General features: G+C 39.4%; 1 protein-coding gene across 1 annotated transcript in view; it reads left to right on the top strand.

Annotated features, from left to right (window-relative positions):
* ATRNL1 (attractin like 1) overlaps nt 1-14,040 on the top strand; it is a 497,126-nt gene that overhangs the window by 355,679 nt on the left and 127,407 nt on the right. The window contains exon 27 of the mRNA XM_060274775.2: nt 3,594-3,701. Coding sequence (XP_060130758.2) covers nt 3,594-3,701 — 108 coding nt within the window. The remainder of the gene's footprint in view (nt 1-3,593; nt 3,702-14,040) is intronic.

Raw genomic sequence — 14,040 nt, 5'->3', positions numbered from 1 at the left:
TTGTTTTAAACCAGGGGTCACTGTCCCTCAGACCTTTTGGGGGGCCAGCCTATTTTTTTTGGGGGGGAGGACAAATTCCTATGCCCCACAAATAACCCAGAGATGCATTTTAAATAAAAGGACACATTCTACTTATGTAAAAACACACTGATTCCCGGACCGTCCGTGGGCCGGATTTAGAAGACAATTGGGCCGGATCCAGCCCTCGGGCCTTAGTTTGCCTACCCATGTTTTAAACAAGGAACAAAGGGAAGGGTATGGTTGTCTCAGGGCTAGCCCAACAAAATGAAGCATGTTTCTCCCCGTGTCAGGGAAGAAGGGGTGGCTGAAGATTTACTACAGGAACAAGGAGGGAATAAATATCTATGTTGGGAACAGTAGGGTCTGTGAATCAAATCAACCTTACCTGATGGTTGAAGTGGGAATCAAATGCCGCCATGGGGAAGAAAGGGGCCTGCTCTGAATCATGGCAGGCAGGTGCATAACCACACAACGCTCTTGAGCATCTTGCCCAGAAACGAGATATTCACAATTGAATTGTAGTTCTCAGAGATCTCAGGAAGGGCCTCTTAAGCAGGGGGTGCACCCTCGCCTCCTTCAGGGCAGCCAGAACAACCCTCTCCTGCAGTGAACCCACCCAATCAATCCTGTCTGGTCAGATTTTCTCAGCCATGATGGACAAGGATCAAGAAGATATTTGGTTGCCCAGACACTGTCAAGCATCTTGCCCAAATCATCAGGGCCAAACAATTGAAACTGATCCCATACAATCTGAGCAGTTCTGAATTTTTCCTAACAAAGGTGTTGAGGTCAGTACAAAAGCTTTACAATCCCGGCAAAATCCTTTGAGGAACTTTTGTAGAGTCAATGCTATATCAGGGCTCTGGAGGCATTATGAGGGAAATCAAAGGGCAGGTGCCAGCCACAACTACCTGCATTTCAGCAGGGAAAGGAGGGCCAGGCCTGGGTGGCAGTAGCTGGTATTTGGGGTCAGCAGCAGGGTAGACAGAGGACCCTTCTGAGATGTCATGCAATCAACAACTTTCCAACAGTGCCCTCCTTAATGCCAAGTCTCCTTACTTCCTCTTACAGTATATTCAAAGCATATGTTGTTGGATACATGCTGAAAAGAACAGTCAAATAATATCTTCTTCACCAGCATACTCCTGATTTATTATTATTTTTGTATTGTATTGTTATTTTCATGGAGTAGCATTTTCTCTGAAGAGGCGGGCAGAGTTTTGCTACCTTGCTGTCAGCCCTTAAATTACTCCTAAGAAGCTGCCAGAGTATTGAACAGAGTATAGTGCATAATACGCTTCTCACAGAGCATCTAAGTGTCTCATGTGCCCAATTTCAGATTTACTTTTGGATAAAAGCATTGTTTTGTCAATGCAACTAGCAAATAGTATTCTACCTCTGCATATCTTGTATGTATGGGCAAAGCCTGTGAATAAACATTGCACTAGCCGACGTGATCTATGATTATAGAAATTGAATTTTGTTTTGAGTATCATTCCCCCCATATCATGTTTGTATGGGTTTTTTTTTATATTTTCATTTGGAGCGGTGTTCTTTTATTCACAAAGGAAAGCCCTCAATTGAAATACTTATGTGAAAGTAAGATGATTGAAAAACGTTACCAGATGTACTTGCTACATTGTCGTAGTCCTTAAATCAAAAGCCTTAAGTAATAAGGTGTCATGAGGAATTTGCTTGCATACCCTTTATTATCTCAAAGGGAATTTTATGTAATGTTAGATCACTAGCTGAATTTACATTGAAGGGGCCTTCTGAAGCATTGATGAAAAATTCTAAGGAACTTGCTGTGAAAACAATAGTAAAAGAAATTGTATTGCATGATTTGATTTTGTGTTAAGAGCTGAGTTGTAAGTAGCTATTGTGTTGGAGCAGGGAACCAGGAATGAGAGGTCAAGGCAAGAGTCAGAGCTGGGAAGGGCTACTGTTGCCCAGAAACAGCCTAAGCCGCAAGTCTTTATAGCTCTTCTTGTTGAGGAGAGCCAGTGAACAGTCATTCCAGTGCTTAGAACCTGTTGCTGTCCATGCAGCTATATAAGCTTATGCCCCAGTGGCTCAGTACACTGGGTTACCCAGAGGTTCCTGGTTCTAGTCCTAACAACTCTTGACTTCTGTTCCTTCTAGGTACCATGAGCTTTTTTTTTCACGTAAAGAAGCAAGCAAGCAATGAAACTTACTTGATAAATAATTTGATTTAAATATTTAATATTGCTTTTATTCATTTCATACATCCAGGGAAGAAAGATTTGTATTATTTAGTGCTGCTCACCATTTTTATTTGTTCAGGTTTAATTAGTATTATTGTTAGAGACTGAGGGGGGGAATTTAAATTATTTTATGAGAATGTGACTGTGGCTCACTGAACATTGGCATGACGTCAGTGGACTTTCTAAGCAACCTGAGCATAATGTAGGTCTTCAGGTTCCTCAGTTACATTGGCACCAGGTCTCTAATGTTCAGACATTATTCTTCATGTTTAAGTAATAAGGGAAGGGACTGCATATAAAATGCAGACACTGTCACTTATAACTCCATCTGGTTTCAGTACAAGTGCATGGGGAATCTGAAGGCTGACAGTGTTTGTTCTTGGCACAGGTTCATTGAGTTTGTCTCTTGATCAGACTTAAGATGACAATTTCTTGCCACCATTTCTTCATGTTCCTTAAAGAAATCCTCTGTGTGTGTAACAAAGAGGGGGGCTGGGCTGGGCTTGACAGTTACTTGGAGTACTAAGGGAATTCATGTACTCTTGTTCCAACCTTTGTGAAAATATACAAATAGTCATCACAAGGTACATGTGTGGTATAGGGGTTCACTCTGAAACATTAACAAGGAGGTAGTAATTTTGAAGTCAGCTGACTTTCTTGTACCAAACAAACTCCTGTGTTGCAAAAAGTTTATGGTCATCATGTTTCCTTTGATATTGCTGACTTTATTGTACCAGCATTCAAGATTTGCAGTACAGTATAGGCAGATGCTGATAGTACAATTTTACCAAAAGATACTGGTAGTTGGAAGGCTGAAAGAAAGTGGCATCCTTTATCAAGGCTGAGGATGAACTGAATTCAAGCAACCATTCACAATACTCGCTAAAACCTGCTTTGGATTGCCATTGTAATTCCTTTGTTTTGCAAAGTAAGGTATTGGTGGGAATGGGATTGTTTGCACCATAATCCAGTTAGACCCTGGAAAAGCTGTGGTATGTTGCATGTTCAGCCATGTGACCATACTTCCCTGGGCCTCTGGGACCTTTTTGCATGTCTAGAGACCATGAAACTCCACTTAAGATATTATAATAATAATAATAATAATAATAATAATAATAATAATAATAATAATAATTTATTATTTATACCCCGCCCATCTGGCCGGGTTCCCCCAGCCACTCTGGGCGGCTTCCAATAAAACACTAAAATACAGAAAACTACAGATAACCCTGGTATATATTGTTCAGAAATGTCAGTTGTCATTACTGGATAAATGTTAAGTGAATTCAGCTACTGAGTATCATATTTTGAAGTTATTTCAATGAAACCTCTTTTCCCTTCCATCAGCAACTTATGCGGGAGCGGCAGCAGATGGCCAGCCGTCCCTTTGCTTCTGTGGACGTAGCACTTGAAGTAGGAGCTGAGAAAACAGACTTTCTACGAGGGCCATTAGAGGTAAGAACTGTGGTGCGGATGGGGGACCATTTCAATTTGCATACTGATATTGCTAGTCTCATCTGCATCTGCTTCTGAAACCAAGACGACTGTGATTACCCGGAGCTGACAAGTCGTAGCTACATATGTTGTGCCGTTTTTGAGGCTCATCGTTTCAGTAGCATGACATGAGCAGTAACAAAAGCCACTGGAGAATCTATTAGCTGAGGTTGGAGTGACAATCTGCTCACCTGGCAGCCCTTTCTTGGTGGATAAGAGCTGAAAGAGTTTAAGATGCACATATTAAACAAGCCTCAAATGTAGTCCTCTGAGTACATAGTGCCCCCTAGTTAATGGTTCACATCTATCTTAATTAACTGAGATTGCTCTTTAAAATGAGCTTTGTGTTACATTTCATTATTCTACTTTTATTTGAGAGGCTTGGAGAGTACTGTCTACAGAGTATGTTGTCGTTTGTGACTAATGGCTACATTACGGCATTTTTATTGTAAAGGCAGTACTTCTGAAAGAGAAATTATAATATGCTAAGCAGTGGGATGCTGTATTGGAATAGTGTAATAATGCATGAAATAGATTCTGGAAGAGTCACCTAAAAATAAAAAAAGAACTACAAATAGAGGATGATAATGACTATTCTAATTAGGACTCTCTTTTTATTCAGTCATATTCATATATTTCTGTACCTTTATTTACAGTATTTTGTTTATGAACTGTATCTTTTCTAGAACCAAAACATCTCTAGAATTCTCCCAAATTATCAATTAGCTTTCACTATTTCTAGTTTTTCTTAAATCTAAGTTTTGTCTTGAGTGTATCAGTACCCTCTTTCCAGTCCAGGAGGGAAAAAAGGAACCCAAGTCCCCCCCTCCCAGATAATATAAAACCCCAGGGTACCATCCCATGCTCAGATAAATGGACATAGAACTCAATAAGCTATAGAAAAGTGGAGATAAATTGTTCATCTTCCTTTTCTTTTTCTTTAAAAATAGTTTAGTTCAGTCTCTATTTTAAATAAACAAACAAATGTCAGAAAGTGATGCAGGCATAGGTTGTGGAGGTTTTTGTTATCAGGACTGCAGCTCATGGGGAGAGGAGGTTTATCCTTCCCTCCCTTGAAGTCCTCAATATTGGTCTCTGCACAGTTACAAGGCTTAATAATAATAAAAATATAGTCCTCATAGCTGTTTGGGGATTTGTTTTTCTTTGGGGAGGGGATCTCAGCTGGAGAAGGAAGCAATATATACATCCCCTTCCACGTGCTGTGTTGCCAATAACAGTTGCATGTTGTGACTGCAATTAAGAAAAAAACAGAGATTTAACTGCATACTATGCATTGAATGTACCATTTGACCCTAATTTAGGATTATTATTACCCATTACAACTGGACAATTGCCAACTGATGTGTTAGGAATGGAGTGGGGTTGCAAATGGGGTTTCTTTTTTTGTTCCAGTACTGAAGAACTGTGCAGTCCAACATAGAATGATACCTCTGTAAAGAAACTTAGATTTCCTGCAACCAGTTATTACCTACAGCACATTCATTGCAATATGACAGGATTTCATAGAAATGCCTTTATAAGTACTTAGCTGAGATGCTGCTACTGTATACCAGGCTCATTGTAATCCCAAAGACTAACTCTTGCTGAGTTTTCAGTCCTTCTAATGAACAGAAACTGATGACAATATTTATTGCTGCCATAATTTGAGTATTTTCAAAGCAGAGTGCATTAAAACAATCAGTCTTGCCAAATAAGCTGTGCTAGATTGTGACCAGGGAGTGCAGCTGTCAACATCAACACCCCCATCTTCAGCTGTCTGGTGAATTTCCCTTTTGGAGAGAAACAAAGGGAGGCTCCAAGCTATTCAGGATGATGACTCAACAGCTGCATACAAAACTAAAGTTTATGTAATTAATCTGGAAAGCAATATTGTTATGCTCTATTTGGGTGGGAAGGGACAGGGTGGGTGGTGGGAGCACAGGCTTGTGGATTGTTTACTTACAGCTTATATAATTAAACTTTAGAAGTAAACATCAAAAGTTAATTGCTGCCATTTTCTATGACATGTTTTGTTTAGAAACAACAGTGGAAGCTGAAATATTTTAATTATATTTTTGAGTTCTTATTAGGGTTTCTTCCTCCTTTATTTCTACTATAACTGTACTCTAATGTTAGTACTCACTCCTTGGATATGTTCTGCCTAGCCTTATTAACATATACAGAGTCTGGATACTATTCAGTTTTTCCCCACTAGAGGATTGCAATCTGCAGCAATAAGGTGCATTGCCCTGAATATTAAAGTAATATGGTGCAATGTATTGATTGGCGTGTGGTATCTACTGCATAGAGTTCAATACAAAGGATGAGCTTTGTCTTATAAAATTAAATTACAGGTCTGTTTTGAACTTACAAAAGGAAAGTAATAAAATTACATTTGTTCTAAATAGTCACAGTTCTCCTTAGCCCTATAGTTGCATTCTAGTTATTTTACTGAATAGGATAAGATTTCCATGCTATCCCATTTTTAAATTTACTACAGTTTCAGTGTGATTTATTGGAAACTATCTAACTCCATCCCTTTAATGAGACTTACAAGGAAGAGGAGGTCATTTGTTATTTAGTTGTTTAGTGGTGTCCGACTCTTCATGACCCCATGGACCAGAGCACACCAGGCACTCCTGTCTTCCACTGCCTCTCGCAGTTTGGTCAGACTCATGTTGGTAGCTTCGAGAACACTGTCCAACCATCTCGTCCTCTGTCATCCCCTTCTCCTAGAGCAGACATCCCCAAACTGCGGCCCTCCAGATGTTTTGGCCTACAACTCCCATGATCCCTAGCTAACAGGACCAGTGGTCAGGGATGATGGGAATTGTAGTCCAAAACATCTGGAGGGCCGAAGTTTGGGGATGCCTGTCCTAGTGCTTTCAATCTTTCCCACTATCAGGGTCTTTTCCAGGGAGTCTTCTCTTCTCAGGGCCGGCTCTAGGTAGAGTCCCGGTGGCGCGGGGCGCCAGGGCGGTGGCACCGGAGCGATCTCCGCCCCTCAGCGCCAGGGCGCCCGACCTGCTCGAGACTGCCCTGTCTCTTCTCATGAGGTGGCCTCAGAGCCTGGAGCCTCAGAGGAGGTTATAGCATTGTCCTAATTGTGTTTGTTTTAACAACCACTGCATTCTTGCATGTCTTTTGTATTTGTTAGGTGGCATCAGTTGACATAGCATTCTGGATGTTGACTAATTTTGAATCAACGTGGAGCTTTCATATGATTATCTTTTCAAAGAGAATGTAAAAGTATTGGATGTAGGACTTGCATTGTTGAAATAAAACCTCCCACTTACAACATTAGTACAGTTGCAAGTTAAGTTCACTTCAACCTCTTTCTCCAACCTTATTTTGTCAAATTTGATTCAAGGATAATTTGGATCAGGTATAAAGTCATGCCAATTTTTATTGACATTGTAATAACTCTGTCACTTCCAGTGATGTTATATTGACTGTGGATCGTTTAGACAAAACATAATGTCAGAGTAGCCGTTACCCACAGTACTATAGGTCTTCTACTTGGTTTGTTAGTGAAAATGTTGCACTTTAATATTGCTTCTGACATACATAATGTTGTGAGTTCCACACTGATGGATGTTTTATTTGCATTTAATGCTGATTGTCAGGTACTGTTCCTTTATTTCTGGTGTGATGATATACATTCAGTGTTCACTTTTTGGATATTATCTTAGGGTAGGAAGCCAGCATAATTTACGCTGCCTGAAGTTAAACCAGCATAAAGTACGCAAGACACAAACCGTGTTCAGGAGCAAGGCCACTGCCAACTGATTCTGCCCAAGCCTGGCAGTGAGAAAACAAACCTTTAAATAGAGTTAGACTTGCACCACTCTTTTTGCCAGTTTAAGTTCTTGTTGGTTTATATGGACTCATGACTGTGCTGAACAAAGTGAGGATTTAGCATTTTCAACATGACTTATGCTGGCCTCAGCTGAACCAGCTTAAGGTGGAATGAGGGACTTCCACTGGCATATCTCTGGCTGAGCCATGGTTGGGGAGGCAACCAGGTGATTGACTGATTGACTGTATGATTGATTTTAGAACAGTATATTTTACTATGGCCACTTAACCCACCAACTAAAAGAAGAAATGGATCATTGAAAAAGAGGTCAAATATTTGCTTAACGTTTGTAGTGTGCCTGCTAATACACATGTATAGGTGCATATTTATCAACAATCGGCCACCATCAGCTGCCACCATCCTGGTCCCAGCAAGTGACAGCACTGCCACAATCACATTATTCTTTATATTTAAACTAGAATTGGTACAGAGTCAGTCCTTTTAATACAGGGTGGTTTCACTGGACAGTGCTTCAAACAGAGAAGCATCTTCTGTAAAGCAGGTCACATGATCACTGACCTCTCCTGCCTCTCATTTCATTTGCTAATTATGAGGTCAAAGCTCAGTCGGTTGAGTATGAGACTCTTAGTCATGGGTTCGAGTCCTACATTGGGCTAAAGATTCCTGCACTGCAGGTGTTGGACTTGATGACACTTGTGGTCCTCTACAATTCTATACGGTTTTTTTTCAGGGAAGCCTTGCACATATGTAGTTGTGATCAGTTCAGGAATCTGGGGGCTTAAATAGCCTTCAGAAATTCAGACCTCAGACAGTTTGGGGGTTAAAATGGCAGTGTGCCCCTCAATTCGAGGATATGTCTCCAACCGGTGCTGGTACTATTATATTTGCCTGCTTTTGTTGTGCTATAGAAGTATTTATTTTCTTCCCACTTTCAGTAGCTGTGCATTCCTACTCAGCACAGTCCAAGACCTTACTTGTGCAGTATATTTCCTTGTATATATTAAAAATACACTTATTTGAATGATCTAAATCCCAGTGAGATTTGAGGTTATTATGCAAAGCTGTATAAATAAAGCCACCACCACCCTGGTTAATAAAAGCAGTTATAACAATTTTTAGAAGTCTGCATCGTCAGGAAGCTTGAGCCCAAGCTTCAGTTCTGTTGGTTGCCATTGTGCCATTGGTGGCTGCTAAGAATTCAGTGTGATTTATTTAAAGTACAATACAATCCAGTGCTCGAGCTTTGTGCGTTCAGGTAATTGAAGTTTATACTAACAAGCAAGTTTTCTGTTTTCCCTTGCCAATAAAGTGGGAGGACTTTTTAACTTGCTTTGCAAACCAACATCATTTTTTTTTGCTGGGCTCATATTCCTGCTTAATTTAAATAATTTAATGAGCAATTTTAAAATCTGCAACCCAAGCATACTTGATTATTTTATACAAAATGAAACTGGTATGTGTGCTTCATCAGCAGTACACTTCTTTTACCCCTCTCTGATAGCAAAAGTTCTGCAGAAACTGGAAGTGCATTATATCAACCTCTTCCTTGCAGGTCATCTCATTGATCTGTTTCACAGACCCTTTTTACCTCCATTTCTCTGCTGTGTGGAAGGCTACATTTGTTGCCAAATTGACTTCACAGAAAAGCATAGCATATTTTACTGTGAAGATACAATCCTGTCACATGATCATAATATTATAATGCCGCATAAATTTGGAAGTATGCACATTTCTGGTCACTGTACCTCAAAAGGGTACAGCTGACAAAGCCGTAGAGCTGACAAAGGTACAGAAAAAAAGGGACCAAATTAATAGGTGGAGCAACTCCCCTACAATGACAAGCTACACAATTTAGGGCTTTTTAATTTGGAGTGAGTAAAGTGGTCATGACAGAAGTGTATAAAATTATAAGTGGTGTGGAGAAAGCGGATAGAAAGGATTTCTAACACTAGAACTAAGTGTCTTCCAGAGAAGCTAAAAGCTGGGAGATTCTGGACAAACAAAAGGAGGTACTTCACATAGCAGGGACAGGAAGACTAAGAATCTGATTACTTCATTTATGATTCTCTCTCTCTCTCTCTCTCTCTCTCTCTCTCTCTCTCTCTCTCTCTCTCTCTCTTTTTCCGCACTGCCCCACAACCCCTTACAGGATGTCCCCCCCCCCCCCGAATTCTCATGGCTCCACTTGTGTGATCAGCTTTTACAACGTCACCTTCTAGTGAAATGTCAGTTTTGTTGCTGATTTGCAATGCTTCCCCAACAAAGCCCATCCTTTGATCATTCATGCTACCACAATCCATTAGTCTCTCCACTGTGGTGTGACACCAAGAGGGGTGACACCAATTTTGTGGTGAAACTAATATTTTTGTTATTCCATCCCACAACTAAGTTTTCCCTATCCTTATTGTCGCTTCCTTTCATTGTCTCTACCATAGTTTCTAATGTCCATACTAGCATTATATTTACTATTCATTGTCTATCCAGTGAATGCTATTCTTTCTATTCTTGGATTATTTCTTGCAGTTCTATTTCTTCCTTCCTCAGTCTATATTAGAGTGACCATGAATGTGTAGCCTCATGCCATTCTTGCCCCAGGAAATGGAAGATTGTATCAGCCCATTTTCTTTCATTTTTCTAGCTTTCTTCTTTCTCCAAATCCAATTCCAAATTGCTTTTCTACCTTTCTGCATCTCCACTGATTTGCTCCTCACTTTGACCTCTAAACATACAATATCAACCTCTTACTCACCCCACCCCACCCCACCCCATCTCTTCATCCAGTATGTTTTTCTCTAACTTGTCAGAACTCTGTGTAGCTAGAAATTGCCCTTCCACTCAGGCTGCCTCATTTATCTGGAAAACGTTTTGTCTCTCAGGCTATTGAATCTCTTCATTTGAGATATTGCCTCAAGACCTTTCTTTTTTCCTTAGCTAATGGCAGGTTCTTTCTGGAAAAAAACATTTTGTGATACCTCAATGAAGGATGTTATTTTCAGAAAAAGATATTCTGTCGTTTTTATATCAAGGCACAATACCTGCCTCAAAGGAAAACAGAATTTTGGTTTACTCTCAACAGTGCTTCCTTCTGTAGCAAAGAAAATCCTATAAATCTTGCTGCATGTTTACTTTCAGATTCATTGGTCTTGTAATATTTCTAATTCTGCAACTATTAAATACAAATCTATATTTTGACTCCAATCCCCCAATGCTATAGCTAAACATACACACATACAGGCTGAACTTGGACATGGTCTAGATACAGTAAACATTTGTCATAGCTTTTTTTAAAAAGCTTTTCAGTTCTTTATCTAATAGATAAATAGACTAAAATACTTAGCATTGAGTAAAGGCAGAAATATTTCAGTTCAACCATGCTTTTGCTTCTTCAGCATACAGCATATCTTTGCCCAGGGAGGCTCACTTGATGCCATCATTGTATATTTTTATGCACCAGGCAAATCCTCTTTTATAACTAGGCCTTTAGCCTCTAATTGTCTGTGGCCTTATAAAAGTGGGTGGAATATTTTTAATGTATATATTTTCTCCATTGGTTTTTATGTAATGGATTGGTTGGTTTATTGGTTATGAGTTGCTTTTGTTTGCTTGAGCAACGAATTCAAGAAGGAGGAGGAGGAGGAGGAGGAGGAGGAGGAGTCTAGGAAAAGTTGACTTTATACACAAAGAGTTGACTGCCCACAAATATTTCTCACATAGGATAGTGCTGTTTTGTTTTGTTTTGTTTTATCCCAGGTTGAATAGTTTTTCATGTATTCTTGTGGCTTGGGCATATACAATGGAACCTTGGTTTACAACTACCTCTGTTTATGAATGCCTCCGTTTACGAACGCCGTGGACCCAGAAGTGTTTACATCCGGGTTCCGCGGCATCAGATGCGCAGAAGTGCTCTTTCGCGCTTCGCGCATTTGCAAAAGCATGCCTTTGGGGAGTGAATGCCTCCGTTTACGAACGCCTCCATGGGGGAGGTGCAGTTACGTCCATGGAACGGATTGCGTTCGTAAACCGAGGTTCCACTGTATGTCTCTTAGCTTTTCATTATTTTCTATTATGCTAAGTCTATGGTTTTATTTTCGAAATGCTCAAATCGATATTTTTCTTTCCATAGTATTAACTAGGTATATAACACTATTCATACTCAGAGTAGACCCATTGACTCAAGTCTATTTAAATCCTATTAATATTGTACTGTAGATCACCCTAAGAATGAAATAAAATAGAGCAAAGACAAAAGAATTGGGGTTTAAAGCCAAATCCAGAGTACATTAAAAAAAGAACTATATTTATATTTTAAACATGGCTTGTCCAGTATTTTGGAAATCATTTACTTAGAAGCAATTTTAAAGAGTTTGCTGAGGGCATTTTCACACATTAATCCCTCACACATTCCCACCTGGATTCTCTAGGAAGAGTCTGAGAGTTGGCCTTGAGCTTATCCTGATTTATTTGTGCCCTTCCATGTTATCCTTGAAAGTAAAGGTAGGAAGCCCTTCTGAATATATAAACACAGGACCTGAACCTAGGAGGTTGCACTCTGTGAGGCACACAGTGAATATGCACATCAATGTGAGCCCTTGGCCCATTCCAGATTTTTCCCTGTGGGGAATCTGAATGGGAAAATTTAATGGGGGAAACTGCTAAGTCAGTAAACCAGTAGAGGTAGCACTTTAAAAAAAAACAAAAAAGCAAGAAATCAGCCATGCTTTCAGTTTAAGATATTAAAAAATCTGATTTAATATTTTTTATATTTAAGAAATGATGCCTTAAGCACACTCTGCTTAATCCAATTGCTATAAAAGTTACTGGAATGGAAATACAAGATTTCTAGCTGCACAAGATTTCATGCTCCAGTAGCATGAACATAATATGAAGTTTAACTGATTAAGTGTAGGTGTTTTGTCATATGTTGACATAGTAATAGCATAATTTATTAATTAATATATTTGAGTGTGCCGTTTCTGAGATTAACAATATCAAAATACAGAAGTGTGATGTTTTCAAGCATAATACAATTTCTGTACTGTGTATGCAAAGTTTACAAGAAAAAGACACTGTAGATGACACGATTCACTAAAATAAACACACAGAATGTTGCTTATTCCCTACTTTATTGTGTTCTAAATTTTTAGTCAGTGCAAAACAAAATATTTTACCTTTTTCTCAGGGCCATTGCTTCAAAAATGGTACTGTAAACCCTGTTTGTGCACAACAAGCAAAATACCAAATTCTATTGATAGTTTTACTCTTGGGACCAAATGAATAGATTGTTGCCTGGTTTATACCATTATATATTAGATGAACGGCTTTCTTGTGGACTATATTTTTTACCAACTGCAAAGAACAAATGATTTCGACCATGATATATTGTCCATTTCTCCATTACTTTCGATGGCACCTGATGTTGTTGTTGTTTGATCATTGCGTAGTATAATTACTGCTGTTATTTCAGCTGGGAGGGGGGCATTATTCCACACTGGTTCTTCTTTGAAAGACCTTTGACTCGAGCATGGATCTTGTCCCCCCCTCTCACAGGGGGCACCATGCACTTTCCTCTTCTTCTTTAAATTCAATTGCATTGTCCATGACTGATGATTGTTTGTCCTTCTTCTCTGTATTCTCTGTTAAAATTAGTCCTTTTTCAGTTTCCACACAGTTCTGGTTTATTTTCACAATCTGTATTGTATTCTGGTGCACTTCAGTTCTTAAATCCAAAAGTAATCTCAGAAGTTCCTCTTGAAAGTCTACGAAGTCAGATGATATTATGTCTGCTGACATTTTGTTAATCTCAAATTTCATGGGAACAGCACAGATTACAAAGCAGGAAATGGCGCAGTTCATATTTCCAAACTTCAAAAACAAAAGTTATGTCTGAACTGGTTGCAAACTCACATTTTTAATTCTTCATCATACCTTAAAACTCTTATGTCCTTTATGAAAAAAGCATTATCAAACTTAATTTTCACAGCCGTGTATTTTGCGTTCTCTTCAATGTTGACAGTTCCAAACCTCAAAGAGGTAAACAAATTCCTTCCTATTGAGATATCATAATGGCGGCTCGCTGATCCCTCCAGGGACCTGACTCCAGCTTCTAGGGGGACTTTCCCAGTCCAAAATAAAAAATTTTACAGGGATTTTACTGAATTCAGCCCTTCTCCCCTTTACCCTGTCTTAGGGGGGAGGTTTTAGGTCCAGTTTTGGAGATTGAAAGGTTCCTGTCAATCTTTCCAGCTTCAGGCAAATTAACTGTGTCTCAGTTCTCTCAGTGGGGGAGATTGACTTCCTTTTTTAAATCTCCCGTGGCCAATTCTTTCCCATTAATTTTTTTTAAATTCTTTTTCGTTACTCACGGTGTCCAATATGTTCAAATCATTTGAATTTGGAAGAATCCACCGCTCCACAGGCTGCCGGCACGGAGCTTCGTGCTGTGAGGGTAGCAGTTTAACTCAAGGCACCACGTGTCCACAC

Source organism: Zootoca vivipara, chromosome 5 (assembly GCF_965207765.1).
Source record: "Zootoca vivipara chromosome 5, rZooViv2.hap1.1, whole genome shotgun sequence".
Taxonomy (NCBI): Eukaryota; Metazoa; Chordata; class Lepidosauria; order Squamata; family Lacertidae; genus Zootoca; species Zootoca vivipara.
The sequence above is the reverse complement of the archived record's forward strand: the minus strand, read 5'-3'. Positions and strand labels throughout refer to the sequence as shown.